Source organism: Kryptolebias marmoratus, linkage group LG9 (genome assembly GCF_001649575.2).
Source record: "Kryptolebias marmoratus isolate JLee-2015 linkage group LG9, ASM164957v2, whole genome shotgun sequence".
Taxonomy (NCBI): domain Eukaryota; kingdom Metazoa; phylum Chordata; class Actinopteri; order Cyprinodontiformes; family Rivulidae; genus Kryptolebias; species Kryptolebias marmoratus.
The window spans coordinates 23,924,191-23,938,804 of record NC_051438.1 but is presented as its reverse complement, the minus strand read 5'-3'; the positions used below and the strand labels follow the sequence as shown (position 1 = coordinate 23,938,804).

General features: G+C 42.8%; 1 protein-coding gene across 7 annotated transcripts; it reads left to right on the top strand.

The window, feature by feature from the left end:
* The first annotated feature begins 400 nt into the window (after positions 1-400).
* bod1l1 (biorientation of chromosomes in cell division 1-like 1) lies at positions 401-13,718 on the top strand. Of its 7 annotated transcripts, none has more exons than XM_037977374.1 (36): positions 402-680; positions 943-1,067; positions 1,152-1,345; positions 1,493-1,987; positions 2,128-2,277; positions 2,377-2,543; positions 2,699-2,795; positions 2,943-3,069; positions 3,174-3,234; positions 3,320-5,081; positions 5,169-5,230; positions 5,343-5,451; positions 5,633-5,737; positions 5,816-5,859; positions 5,961-6,006; positions 6,083-6,147; positions 6,259-6,304; positions 6,502-6,557; positions 6,642-6,708; positions 6,879-6,925; positions 7,009-7,477; positions 7,802-7,869; positions 7,995-8,121; positions 8,359-8,411; positions 8,518-8,704; positions 9,020-9,091; positions 9,329-9,381; positions 9,488-9,674; positions 9,990-10,061; positions 10,299-10,351; positions 10,458-10,533; positions 10,696-10,766; positions 10,896-11,127; positions 11,464-11,608; positions 11,891-11,962; positions 12,807-13,718. In XM_037977374.1, exons 1-36 carry the CDS (start codon positions 564-566, stop codon positions 12,925-12,927), a joined length of 6,000 nt encoding a protein of 1,999 aa, XP_037833302.1. In that variant the 5' UTR covers positions 402-563; the 3' UTR covers positions 12,928-13,718. The 7 variants fall into 7 exon arrangements, with proteins under 7 accessions (XP_024859949.1, XP_037833302.1, XP_037833303.1 ...); XM_037977375.1 differs by having other exon boundaries at positions 5,163-5,230; positions 5,654-5,737; XM_017408363.3 differs by having other exon boundaries at positions 5,163-5,230.
* Positions 13,719-14,614: the final 896 nt, after the last annotated feature.

Here is a 14,614-nt window from a genome sequence, read left to right as displayed (position 1 = left end):
CAGACGGTATGACCTGACGTTTATTAAAGTCAACCTGAAAGCGCACGCCGGAAACGCGGACATTTTTCTGTATATTTAACAAGCGATGGTTAAACTTTTAATATAACAGGTTTAGACTTTAAATTGATTGATAAAATGAACCACACAACTTTAATACATATTGTTAAAGGTGAAAATACAAATAGTGGCTGTAATTTGCTCAGAGTGATTTTCTGAGGCCGAACACGTCTGTGAAAGAGAAAAATGCATGAGATTAAACTTTTATTTAATATTCCTTTAGCGGTGGACGATCATTAACATTGAAGGTGTTTTATCGTTTGTGTTCAGCAACTTTTATTTTGTGTTTTTGGATCAAGTCTTAAAGCTTTTATTTTGGTGGGGGAAACCGCTCTTTCGAAGTTCTTCCGGTTCACTCGGAGCGTTTTTCTTCTGATAGACCGTCGAACGTCACAGCCTCACAACAGAGCTGCTGCCTTCAAACTGCGATGTTTCGTCCGGGTTTTCGCTCTTTTGGACTTTAATAATAATAATAAAATAAAATACGACCCCAGCTACACGGAAACATGGCCGGCCTGCCTCCCGGAGACCCGCAGCTGGTCTCGATGATCGTCAGTCATTTAAAAACACAGGGGCTCTTCGACCAGTTCCGGAGGGACTGCCTGGCAGACGTTGATACGAAGGTACCGGTTTCCGGTCAGAAACGATTCATCTGCACTAAAATCACTGTTCAGATGCAAATGTCAGCGTACAAGTCGATTTAATGTTGTTGGTCAAACATTTAGTTTGGCAGTCTGTTTTATGTGGAAGCAGTTCAGTTGTCTCTTCTAGTTTGTTTCACAGTGCTTTTAAAGCTAAAATAATCCGGTTATGTTATTTGGCATTTTGTGGTCGTGTGCTGTTCTGTTATTAAGTGTTTGTAAATATGGAAAAAATGTTTTGCAGCCAGCTTACCTGAACCTGAAACAAAGAGTGGACAATTTTGTCTCCAATCACCTCTCCAATCACACATGGAGCCCTCATCTGAACAAAAACCAGCTGAGAAACAACATCAGACAGCTTGTCCTGCAGTAAGGGGGAAACTTCTCTTTGTCTTTAATGGGCCGGGGCATTTGTAAGCTTTCCCGCATTCACGGGTCGCCTGTGTCTAACAGGTCTGGCATGCTGGAGCAGGGAGTGGACAGGATCGTTGCCCAGGTTGTGGATCCCAAAATCAACCACATCTTCCGCCCGCAGGTGGAGAGGGTGGTTCGTGAGTTTCTGTCACCGGGCAGCTGCTCCGAGGAGCCGCCGGTCCCTCCGACTCCAGCAGAAACTAAACCCGACAGCAGCAGCGTTCCTGAGCAGAGTACACAGTGTTTCATGGTTTCTACCCGTCTGCCTCTGTCTCCCCTTGTTTCATGTCATTAACCTTATGACTGTCCAAGCAGACATTCAGATTAAAAGTTAAAAATGGAGTTTGTTTTTCTGTTTAACTGTTTTGATCTGTTCACAGCCTCATCAGCGACTCCAGCTCCGTCCACTGCCGGCAGCGCCATGTCCATCCTGGACACCATTACTTCTCTCAACCAGGAGGCTAGTGTCAGGGCCAGCTCGGAGACTGAAAAGGGAGGTAAAAGCCAAGCTCCAGATGAGCCCATGCAGCTGACTGAGGAGAGCGAGGAGAACATGATCATTGACGAGGAAGCCAACAGCAACCAAGAGGGAAAGCCACTGGAAGAGGCGGAGGAGGCAAAAGTGGCGACGGACGGCCACGCGTCAGAGGCGAACACGGAGAGCACGCAGGAACAGGCGGACGTGGGAAAAGAGCAATTGTCAGAGGAGGTTAAGATGGAAGAGGACGAGTCAGCAGCTCATGAGCAGACAGAAGAAAAGCCAGAGAGAAGCACAAGCAAAGATGGCAGCAAACTCCCAGAAGACAAACCAGATGATGAGACAATGAAGTCTACGAGCCAGGCCAAGGAGAAGGCCAGAGAAAAGATAAAAGAGGGTGAGCTGCATCCTTTGTTTTTACGTTTTTACCATTCTTATGCTTCTGTTGTTTGTTTAGACAGACACTGAGCTAGAGAAAACAAACACAGATATGATTAGTAGCTTGATAAAATAAAAATAATGTGTTTTTATGTCCAGAATATTCCTTGGAGGACTCTGACCTGGAAGGCCTGAGTGACATCACAGTGAGCTCCGTCCACACCAGCGACTTGTCGTCGTTCGAGGAGGAAAGTGAGGAGGAGGAGCAGCCGTCTGATTCCTCTGAAGAAGGGGAGCTTCCTGCAGATGGTCTCTGACAGCTTTATTATCCTTTCAGGGAAACCGTTTCCTCCGTAGTTGCTCGACGTTCTTGTGAAATGCTGGAGCTGAATGTTGATTTGTCTCCAGATCAAGGTGAAAACGCAGGGAAGAAACACGCTGGTGTGGACACAGGAGACGAAGACAAGGAGCACAAACCTCGCCGCAAGGCCTACGTTCACAAACCTTTCCTCTACTCCCGTTACTATAGCGACTCAGATGATGAAATCACTGTGGAAGAACGCCGCAGATCTGCGGTGGGTTGAGATATATTCCTGTTTTCTGCTTGAATCTACTCATAACGAAGCTAAATTCGTTACAAATAATCATACACCTTTAGCAGTATAAATGGGCAGAATCTATGTATCATTTTCAGTATTGAACATATTAAATAAACAAACTTCTCTCGCAGGCAAAGGACAAAGAGGAAAGGTTGTTGAAGAGACAACAGAACAGAGAGCGAATGGAAGAGAAGCGCAAACAGAAAGCAGCACAGCCTGAAGAACAAGGTCTTCTGTTTCTGTCTTTGCCTTCTCTTTTCTGCTGTTTTCCTTCATGATACTTTATCCTATTTGTCCCCGTTGTTCCATCTTTTAGCCACATGCTCTTGAATATGAAGTTACTGCATCACTTAACCTGTTAAATATCTTAAACAGATAGCAAAAAACAAAAAGGTGCAGATTTGGGTCCATTGGAGGGCCCCAAAGCCAAAGAAGCTCGCAAAGAGAGGAAGGTTCTGGAGAAGAAAGTGGCTCTTAGCAGGAAGAGGAAACTGGACTCAAGGTGTGCCGTCAAAACCTCAAACACTAACTCATGCAGCATCCTTTTTAAACAAATGTTTCTGCTCTGTACAGAGTGTAAATGTAAGTATACATTTCCCCTTTTAGAAAAGAGGGAGAAGGTTTAAGCAAGAAGAAAGGAGATACAGGAGAGATGTCCAAGAAAGTGGTAGGTTAAAGCCACCAGAAACAAAACAGAGTTACAGATTTTTATTTATTTTTTACAAACATGTTTATTGTTGTTTGAAACTTAGGAGGTGAAGTCTTTATCCACTAAGAATCCACAAGCTAAGTTAACAAGAAATCTGTCAGAATCGGGATCTTCTGATGACCGGCACAGACGGACGAGCGGCAGCGTCTCCGAGGACTCCTGTGACACAAAGAAGCTGTTGGACAAAGGTCGAACACACTCCTTCATCTTGGATCTGGAGCAGGGCTCTCAAGAGGCTCTCAAACAGCGTTCGGTTGGAAAGTTTGATCGGCTGCCCCGCAAAGAGCTTCAGTCCAAAGACCGCAAAGAGAAGGAGCGCAGTCTGTCTGATGAGCGTGCCAAAGTCAAACAAAAGCAGGAGAAAAAATCTGAGCACCCAGTGGACGAGTCTCTGCATAGAGAAGGCCCTGCTGTCAAAGTGTCCTCTGAAGAAAAAGGTGAGAAGAAGCTCAAAACCAAAAGCGAGAAGAAAACAACAGGAAGTGCAAGAGATGGAAAAGGGACTGAAGGAGGTGCTGAAGAGGGAGGCTCTAAAGATGCCAAGAAGGTGAAAGGAGGACCTGTGGAAAATGTTAAAATGGAGAAGGACAAAATTAGGGAAAAAGATAAAGATAAGATAAAAGACAAGGAAAAAGCCAAAGGAGACAAAACTTTGGTTAAAAGTGATTTTAAGCAGCTGCTTCGCCCAGATTCTGCAGGCTCCTCCGAGGATCGCTCTGACAAGGAGCCCAGTTTCGACAGCTCCAAGAAAAGGGATAAACACTCCAAGGAAGGGGTGAAAAGGTCAAAGAGTCACACTGAGGACAAGCCTGCAGACAAACCCAAATCCAAAACAGAAAGTGAGAAAGAAAAGGGTAAATCTGATCAGGACAGCCAGAAGCTCCACAGGTCGAGCTCCAGCACTGAGAAAGATTCCAAAAAGGTCAAACCAACAGATAAAAGAACTGCAGAAAAATCAAAAACAAAATCCAAAGAGGAGGCGAAGGCTTCGTTCTTCCTGAAGGCCGATAAGAAAGTTCAGAGTTTGGATGTGAAAAGTGCAGGAGGTGCAGATATCTCTAAGGCTGAAACAACGAAGGCGAAGAAAAAAGATGGAAACACGAAGGAACAGAGGAAGGTCTCTGAAGAAACTTCCCTGGAGAAATTAGACCTTAAAAGTGCCAAGAAAAAAGTGGAGAAGAAGGAAAAAGTTCCAGAGAAGAAGGCCGATGGTCAAGAGGAGAAGACGACACAAAGACAAGACAAGCTGGAAAAGTCTGATAAATCCTCAAAGTCCTCAGATTCCCCTGCGAGTCTCGAGGAGACGGCAAAGAAACAACCTCTCCAAGACGGGAGTTCAGAATCTGAATCCATCGCCGCCACTGTCACCACCTCAGAGGACACCTGCGTGGCTTTAAGCAACATCACCCCTGAGTTGTCTGAGGGTGACTCAGAGTCTCGGCCCGGTGAGGCGCCAGCAGTACCGACTGAGGCAGACGCCCTGCTGACCCTTATGGACGTCTGTACTTCGGCAGAGGCGAGGCTTACAGAGGAAGTCACGCCGGAGATGGAGCTTCAGGACGCTGACATGAAGATGAAAGAGGCAGCTCTGACTCTGCTGTCCATGGATCCGGACAGTACGCTAATCATCCAGAACGCAGGGGAGGGATCCCTGCTGGATCCACCCGACTCACAGCCCGTGGAAACGCCTACAGCTGAAGAAGGGTCTGTGCAGATCCAACCAGAACCAGAACCTGAGACTGGAACCTCACCGGCTGCATCTCAACAAACTGAGGAGCCTGTTGAGAAAACGCCAGATGTTGATGGTATGAAGGAAAAATCCCAAAACTCATTATTATTTAAGCATCACAGAGCTAACATGAGTTAAAACTGCTGTTTGTTTAAAGAAACAGAAAACTCTGAGAACAAAATGGACACAACTGAGACGGAAACATCAGAGAGCATTGCTCCACAGGTGAATGCTTGAGTTTAGAAACATTAAAGTATGTTTGTGTTGAAGGAAATTATAGCCTGAGTTTGTATTTCTAAGCCTTCTAGTTGTGAATCTCTATTTTGTTTTCACACAGGAGGTCGAGTTTACCTCAAATATGAGCCTGACAGACGAAGGAACCAAAAGTGCTGAAAATCCTCCTGAAACCTTGTTTGTTGATGAAATGGTAGCACCAGCAGACGAAGGTGTGTGGTGGTGTTCTGTCTTTTAATAAATACCAGCATTGAATACAAGCAGTTTTTCTTATTTTGGATTATTTCAAAGTTCATGTAGAACTTCAAAATGTCTACAGAAATGTTCTAACTTTCTAAAATGTTGCTTACAAACACTGTTACATGCAGCCTTCTTCCTCTTGTGTCCCGTCAGTGGCCGACGTCGTTCCGCCAGAAACAGCAGAAATCCCAGCTGATGAGGAGGAGCGTGGTGGTTCTGACTCAACTGAACCCGTTTCAGAGAACATGGATGTGCCAGGTGAGCGCTGACAGACTGACTTCACTGATTTCTGCAGTTTGTTTCAGCTGAGTTTTAACCCTGTGTTTTATCATAAAGAGCAACCAGAGCCACATCCTGCCGTCACTCAGACAGGCCTCAGGGTAAGAAAGGATTCCTGTTGCACAAAACCAAATATTAACTGTGTTACGTTTTCATGTATTTCAGACGTAAACACTAAAACGTTTCTCATTTGGAACAATAGGTTGTGGAAGAAGACAGCAAAGAAGACCAGTTGAATATTTATATCTGTAAGAGCAAATCTTTTCAGTTAGATCAGATATGATTGATTATTTATTTATTTAATCTAAAAAGACTTTTTCTCAGATAAAACTGAGAGTAGGACGGTGGAGGAACAGGATGTTTCGGTGCAGGAAGCTGAGCAGCAGACAGTATGTTTCACATTGATTTATGAGTCAGCAAAGTTTGATTAATATTCCTTTTTAAAGTTTTATACAACAGCTGTGTTTTCTTTAGTTGAACTGAGTTTCAATTCTGTTTAGATGGAGGCCGACATTCCTGACAAGACTGAGGACGGAGAAACTAAATGTGAGTTCAAATTAGTCAAACAAATCAATATTTGTGTTATTGTTATTGCTTATTTATTAATAACAATGTAGTTTAAAATGTGGAAGAGGATGGAGTTTTGTCTGGTTTGGAACTTCCCTGATTTTTATTTACGTTAGTAATTATTTTAAGCTCTCCTGAGGACGTACCTGACTTTGTTTTCTGTTTGAATTTCTCAGACGTCTCCAGCGCAGATAGCCAGGAAGATGAGAAGAGCCCAGACGTGTCAGAAAAGGTGAACTGTTTGACATTCAGCTTGTAAATGTAAGGAAAATGTTGACGCAGCGTCCTGGGTGAACAACAGTGTTTTGTTTTGTAGGAAGAGAAAATGAGCAGAGGAGAAAGCTTTGAACAAAATCAGAGAACTCCATCAGAGAAAGAACCTGGTATGTATTTATTATTCAGTTCATTACGAAATTTGACTAAAGTTTTAAAAAACTTGTGATTGTGCATACTTGATTTTAATTAAATCAACAATAAACCTTTTAAAATATATCAGCATCTGAGGTTTGATGGATAAATTGTCCCCTGAATCACTGCGTTTTGTCCACATCAGGCAATATGAAGGAGGGAAACGAAAGTAAAGAGCAGCTTTCTGATGAGGTAAGTCTCATCACTGTTATATTTTATTGATGTACTTTTCAGCAGGTTTAGGTAAAACCAGTCATTTTCTTTTTTATCTTTAGGAAACTGAGCAGGAGAATGTTGTGGAGATAGAAACACCTCGCAGGAGACGATCATCCAGAAGCACAGAGGAGATGGAGAAGGAACCTGAGAAGGAACCTGAGAAGGAATTGGAGACGGAATTGGAGACGGAATTGGAGACGGAATTGGAGACGGAATTGGAGACGGAAGCGGAGACGGAAGCGGAGACGGAAGCGGAGACGGAAGCGGAGAAGGAAGCGGAGAAGGAAGCGGAGACGGAAGCGGAGACGGAAGCGGAGACGGAAGCGGAGAAGGAAGCGGAGACGGAAGCGGAGACGGAAGCGGAGACGGAAGCGGAGAGGGAAGCGGAGACGGAAGCGGAGACGGAAGCGGAGACGGAAGCGGAGACGGATTTGAAGACGGAAGCAGAGAAGGAACCTGAGAAGGAACCTGAGAAGGAACCTGAGAAGGAACCTGAGAAGTCAGATGCAGCTACAGAGGAAACAGCTGGTATTTGTTAGATGGTTCTTTCTAAACATATAGATGTAAAATCAGTAGGCCTCAAATGCAAGATTTATACTTAGATTAAAAAAGTACACAATGTTTGTATTTATTTATCATTTTTCTGCTTTATGTTGTACATTAGCCAAGATTCATTTAGTTAAATATTCGACTAATGTGTTAAATCACCTAATGAATCTTAAGTTCTTAAGTTTTAATTTTTATGTTACTACAGATCTTATTCCCAGGTTTACACATCAGGTAGTTGAAGACAGAATAATGTTGAAGTTGTTTTTTTTTCTGATGTTTCTGTTCTTTTGTTTTTAACCTCAGATCATCAGGAGATGGATGAGGACAGCTCTGATAAAACATCAACGCTGCCAGCAGCAGAGAAACAAGAGGTTTGTTCAGAATATCATAAACTGGTTTGTTTGTTATTAGAATGTTTATGCAATCAAGAATAATTTGCAAAGGATTGAGAACATTTTGCTGTACTATAGTTTAGTATGTTTGTTTTTTCTTTTAGAGCGCTGAAGATGAAAGAGAAGCACAGGAAAATAATCAAAGTGGAACTGAGGTCAGTCTGTCGTCTCCTGTCCCAGAGGTCGGTGAAGCTGCAGGAACCTCAGACTCCCAGGAGACTGTGGACACACGTGAGTTTATTTTTCAGTCAAAGCAGCGCTCATCCTGCTTTGTTCACCAGAGTCAAGCTGCTAATCAGAGATGGAGGACTGTTAATGAACCCAAATCTCCAAAAGGTTGGACTGAAGCTGCACTTCAGTCAGTGAGAACTGCAGCACACATGAGGGTGACAGCACCACCTGCAGGCAGCAGGATGGAAAAGAGTAAAGTTGAAACATTATATTTGATGTTTTCTGTTTAAATTCCAGGTGAAGCTGCAGTGAAGAGAAAAAGATCAGAGGAAGTGAAGGAATCTGGAGAGGTGAGATTTGTTGTCTTCATGGACCAAAAATGTTGATTATCTCTCTGTAGTCTGTTGACTTTAGCCATATTTATCCATGTTTGTGTCCTGATGTGTAATCCTGCAGGAACCACAGGCTCAGCAGGAGGTGAAGGACAGCAGTGAACAGGAACAAAGTGAGGAACAACCTGACAAGGCTCACGAGGAGCAACAGAAGGAGCAACAGAAGGAGCAACAGGAGGCGCAGGAGCCAGCTCCAAAGAAACCTGCTCGAAGGGGACGGCCTCCAAAGGCTGCAGCTGCAGGAGATTCAGGTACCCGTACCAATAACCAGTGAAGAGCCAAAATAAAGAAGTACAGAGTCAGGCTGATGGATTATATTAATTATATTTTCAGTACATTAAAGTATAATGTACAGTGCGTGGCTTTGTTGTTATGATTTTCTGTTTAGTTGCATTATAGCCTCTAATTCAAAGTCATATTTGTTTATATATTATTCTTTTTTCTTTTGGGAGATGCAGCTACACCTATTCAAAATAGAAAAGTCCATACCTTCTTCACAAAGTCATGCATCTCCAGCTGAGCACATTTAGTAAAGTCAAAGGTCCAAACCTTCATCTTTGACACAGATAAAAAACAGCCTAAAGCAGATGATGGAGAAGCTGCAGGAACCTCAGACTCCCAGGAGACTGTGGACACACGTGAGTTTATTTTTCAGTCAAAGCAGCGCTCATCCTGCTTTGTTCACCAGAGTCAAGCTGCTAATCAGAGATGGAGGACTGTTAATGAACCCAAATCTCCAAAAGGTTGGACTGAAGCTGCACTTCAGTCAGTGAGAACTGCAGCACACATGAGGGTGACAGCACCACCTGCAGGCAGCAGGATGGAAAAGAGTAAAGTTGAAACATTATATTTGATGTTTTCTGTTTAAATTCCAGGTGAAGCTGCAGTGAAGAGAAAAAGATCAGAGGAAGTGAAGGAATCTGGAGAGGTGAGATTTGTTGTCTTCATGGACCAAAAATGTTGATTATCTCTCTGTAGTCTGTTGACTTTAGCCATATTTATCCATGTTTGTGTCCTGATGTGTAATCCTGCAGGAACCACAGGCTCAGCAGGAGGTGAAGGACAGCAGTGAACAGGAACAAAGTGAGGAACAACCTGACAAGGCTCACGAGGAGCAACAGAAGGAGCAACAGAAGGAGCAACAGGAGGCGCAGGAGCCAGCTCCAAAGAAACCTGCTCGAAGGGGACGGCCTCCAAAGGCTGCAGCTGCAGGAGATTCAGGTACCCGTACCAATAACCAGTGAAGAGCCAAAATAAAGAAGTACAGAGTCAGGCTGATGGATTATATTAATTATATTTTCAGTACATTAAAGTATAATGTACAGTGCGTGGCTTTGTTGTTATGATTTTCTGTTTAGTTGCATTATAGCCTCTAATTCAAAGTCATATTTGTTTATATATTATTCTTTTTTCTTTTGGGAGATGCAGCTACACCTATTCAAAATAGAAAAGTCCATACCTTCTTCACAAAGTCATGCATCTCCAGCTGAGCACATTTAGTAAAGTCAAAGGTCCAAACCTTCATCTTTGACACAGATAAAAAACAGCCTAAAGCAGATGATGGAGAAGCTGCAGGAACCTCAGACTCCCAGGAGACTGTGGACACACGTGAGTTTATTTTTCAGTCAAAGCAGCGCTCATCCTGCTTTGTTCACCAGAGTCAAGCTGCTAATCAGAGATGGAGGACTGTTAATGAACCCAAATCTCCAAAAGGTTGGACTGAAGCTGCACTTCAGTCAGTGAGAACTGCAGCACACATGAGGGTGACAGCACCACCTGCAGGCAGCAGGATGGAAAAGAGTAAAGTTGAAACATTATATTTGATGTTTTCTGTTTAAATTCCAGGTGAAGCTGCAGTGAAGAGAAAAAGATCAGAGGAAGTGAAGGAATCTGGAGAGGTGAGATTTGTTGTCTTCATGGACCAAAAATGTTGATTATCTCTCTGTAGTCTGTTGACTTTAGCCATATTTATCCATGTTTGTGTCCTGATGTGTAATCCTGCAGGAACCACAGGCTCAGCAGGAGGTGAAGGACAGCAGTGAACAGGAACAAAGTGAGGAACAACCTGACAAAGACAGCGGTGAGGAATCACACCCACTGAAAATACTGCATCCAAACAGAACTGGTCCTTTATGTGGAGGGGAATTATCAGGGAGGTTGTTGGATCCAATCAGCTGGAAGCCTGCAGATATACCTTATCATTTCCAGAGAAAACTGCCTGAAACTGATGATTTCTTTTCAGGTTGTTCTCCTTCTGTGATCCAGTCAGAGGATGTACAAGAGGAGAGCTGCAGCGAGAAGAAACCAGATGATGTATGTTTGATATTGAATTGTTGTCTGCATGTTGCAGCACAAGATCCTGCTGTGATCATATCAGAGGGGTTTCCAGTCTTACATAAATCTGTATCAGATGTAGGTGTTTATTGTTCCCTTCACGCTCAGGGGGAGCAACAGGATGAGCAACAGGATGAGCAACAGAAGGAGCAACAGGATGAGCAACAGGATGAGCAACAGGATGAGCAACAGGATGAGCAACAGAAGGAGCAACAGAAGGAGCAACAGAAGGAGCAACAGAAGGAGCAACAGAAGGAGCAACAGGAGGCGCAGGAGCCAGCTCCAAAGAAACCTGCTCGAAGGGGACGGCCTCCAAAGGCTGCAGCTGCAGGAGATTCAGGTACCCGTACCAATAACCAGTGAAGAGCCAAAATGAAGACGTACAGAGATGATTATATTAACCCCACAGTGGCCTTCAGGTCAGATGGACCTGAAGTTCTGAGGGCTTCTCTTCCTCTCTACAGTTAGGGGACGTCAGGAGGGTTAAAGTATTATGTATAGTGCATGAATTTATTTTTATTTTTCATTTTGTTGCATTATAGTCTCTAATTCAATTTGATACATATGTGAATATATTCTTTTTTATTTTGTGAGATGTAACTGCACGGCAGTCATGCATCTCCAGCTGAGCACATTTAGTAAAGTTCCACCTGTGAAACCTTCATTTCTGTCACAGATAAAACAGAACCTAAAGCAGATGAAAAAGAAGCTGAGCAGAACGATGAAGAGGAGGAGGAAGGGGAGAAAGAAGAAGAAGAGGAGGGAAAAGAAACTTCAAGCAGAGCTACGACTCGGTTGGCGTCCCGCCTGGAGGCTGAAAGGTAGTTTCAAGTTTTATTTAGTAGTTTGAGGGTAAAAAGCCCACATCACGAATCCACAAAATCAACTAATTAAACTTTTCATGTTGACAAAATTTAGAGTAATGCCATAAATAATGAAATGTCATTTGTCCAACAGTAGCACTCTCATCCCCTCACAGCGTTGATGCATAAATATTTGCCCTGAAAGTCTCCAAAGAGCCAGTTGACACCGTTTCATCATATTTAATGCCAGCCGAGGAAAATTTAGCACTAAAGCAATAATTTTCTTTTATTGCTTCTCAGAAATAAGCCGAGTAAACCATCCACCCGGGCGAGCCGGCAGAACGATAAAGAGGAGACCACAGCTGGCACACGGTGAGCTTCAGCAGCACGAAGGAACTTTACGGAGAATACGACCAAAACGGCACAGAGCAGACTGCATCTGCTCTGTGAAAGAGAACTTTTTATTCAAGGTTTTCCTGGAATTACACGAGTGATCAGCTCTCAGAATGAAAACAATAAATCTCTGTGTATAAAACCCTTGTAATAAGGGAATAATTTATGATTATTATTATATAATGTAGTCTGAGTTAGAGAGTGGGTCTTTTTACTGTTTATTTCAGTAGAAATCGTTGTTAATCGTGACCAGATCTACAGGTCCCTCTCTGTTATAAAGGTTTCTAAAGTTTCAATGATTTCACAGATGATTAATTAATAAATATAGTGTCATGGTGTAATATTAGAACTACTTTAACCAATCAGTGGACAACATAGATAATGAAGTAGGAAACTGTGATTGATTTATTATTTGAGTAATTTTTGACTTGGAACTGATGTTTTCTCAAAGCAAAACTTAAAATGTACTTTTTTATTAGAAGAGACGTAAAGATTGTAACTACAGTCCTGAAATGTTGTTAGTTTTGAGAAAACCTCCCTTTCCTGTTTGTTTTAGCAGCATTTTCAGGGTTTTGTTCCCAGCGTTTGCAGATAAAGAGCTGATTTTGTCCCAAATGTTTTCCTCTGTTTTAAATTCTACGAACTTTAGCGAAGTCCTGAAATCTGAACCGTGTTTTGAAACCTTTCTCGGGCAGTTTTCAGAGCAGGCCCGATGTAGACAGGCTCCAGTCTGTGTGCACGGGGTAGTTATTGCAGGACGTTTCACAAATAAGCCTAGATTGAACAAATGGACTGACACTTGCTCCTTGTTTCCCTCCTGCAGCGGGACGAGGGCCCAGGCAGCGGCCAAGGGGGGCCGCAAACGCGAGGCCAGCCCTCCCGCTGTGCGAACGCGAGGAGGACAGAAATCAGAGGAGCCCCCCTCCAAGAGAGCCAAACGCTGAGGCCGTGCACCCCCGCGGTGTTGTTTTTACACTCCACATTCGGAGAGCTCTGCAGTCCGTCAGCATGAGGAGCCGTTTGTGTCCAGACTGAAAAGCTCAGGAGAATATTTTACACTTTCCTCTGATGGCTGAGTGTAAATCTGTAAGAATCCTTCAGAATCCCCTCGGCTCTTCTACATCCATGTGGTTTGGATCAGACTTTTTGGTCCTGCGGTTTGGGCATGTTTTGGTGGAACCGGATCATTTCAGGCCAATTGAAGGCCTCATGTTTCAGCCGAGCCGCGCTTCGAGATAAAGATGCTGAATCGAAGTTTCCTGTCACTCAGCAGAGGCCGTGCTGCATCTCATGCACACGCTTATCCAAGGCATTCAACCTTCTTTGTGGATTTTATTTCTGAATATTCATTCTGTGAATGAAAGGAAACATTTTTGCCCATTCTTCTGCTTTTAGGCTACACACTCACATAAAACTTGTAGTTGATTTTTGTTTAAATCCACAGAAGAAGCAGCATTATCAGTTAAAGATAAAAAACATTCAGTTTACTGTAAACTCAGCTTTTCTTCGGTCATATTTGTTATACCGCCTGATGCTCTAAAAGTGGTTTCTTACTAATTAAGTAGACGTGTTGTATTTTCTTTTATTTTTCATTTGTTTTACTAATGAAAAGTGCTGACTAATTCAGCTCTTTAGTTTATTAGTCGTTTGTAATTCTTGTCTTTTTTATTCAAGTCATAAATGCAAAGAAGTTGTTTAAATTGTTTTTGTAATAAATTCTTATAAGAACCTGAAAGAACCGCTCACTCATCCTTATACTCATACTCATCCATGCACGGTGATGGTATATTTTGTCTTAAATCTGTCTCCTGACAGATTTATTTTTGTCCTGACTTGCTGCGCTGATTAAAACAAACGCCTCATGTTTGAACTATATCCACTTGAAATTTTACTGGTACGAATAAATTAATTTTGTTGCTAATTTAGCGGCTCATAAAAGACAAACTGAGGTTTTATTCTTACCATTTCCTTCGCTGAATCTGAGATAAGATGACGGAATATTTATTGTTTCCCCTCACATCTTGAACCTCTGTTTCCTCAGTGGATGTGTCGTCTGCAGTAAGTAAACTAAGAGCAGAGAGTGGAGGACAGCAGAGGACATTCCTGCCTGTTAATGGGGGAGAAAACTGACAAACTCAGAGTGAAATATTTCATCCTCATTAATGCATTAGAGGGATTTAATCGCTGCACCTGAACCTTCAGGGTTTAGGATGGAGGCCACAGAAAGCCTGAAGTTTGCCAAGGTTTTATTCCTTAAAGGTGGACCTCTCTCAGGTATTTCCTGATTTTGCAATCCAAGCCTTAGAATATTAGCTTAATGTATACGTATTAAAAGGTTTGGATCAGTTTTCACCCAGCCACCAGGCCTGGCAGTCAAACAGTGCAGCTTTCACTCACTCATGCTATTAGAATAGTTTTTTTAATAGTTATTACTATTGTAGTCCAAGTTGGTTTTCTTGAGAACAGCTGATGGATTCTGCAAAGACCTCACATCAGGAATAATCTAAAAGAAACCAGAAAAAAGCAGCAACTTGGGTCCTAAACCTGTATTTACTGGTTTACCTGCATGAATCATAGCAAACTGACGTGCTTTTAGCTCTTTTTAACATTTATACCTACAGCTTCTTTTTA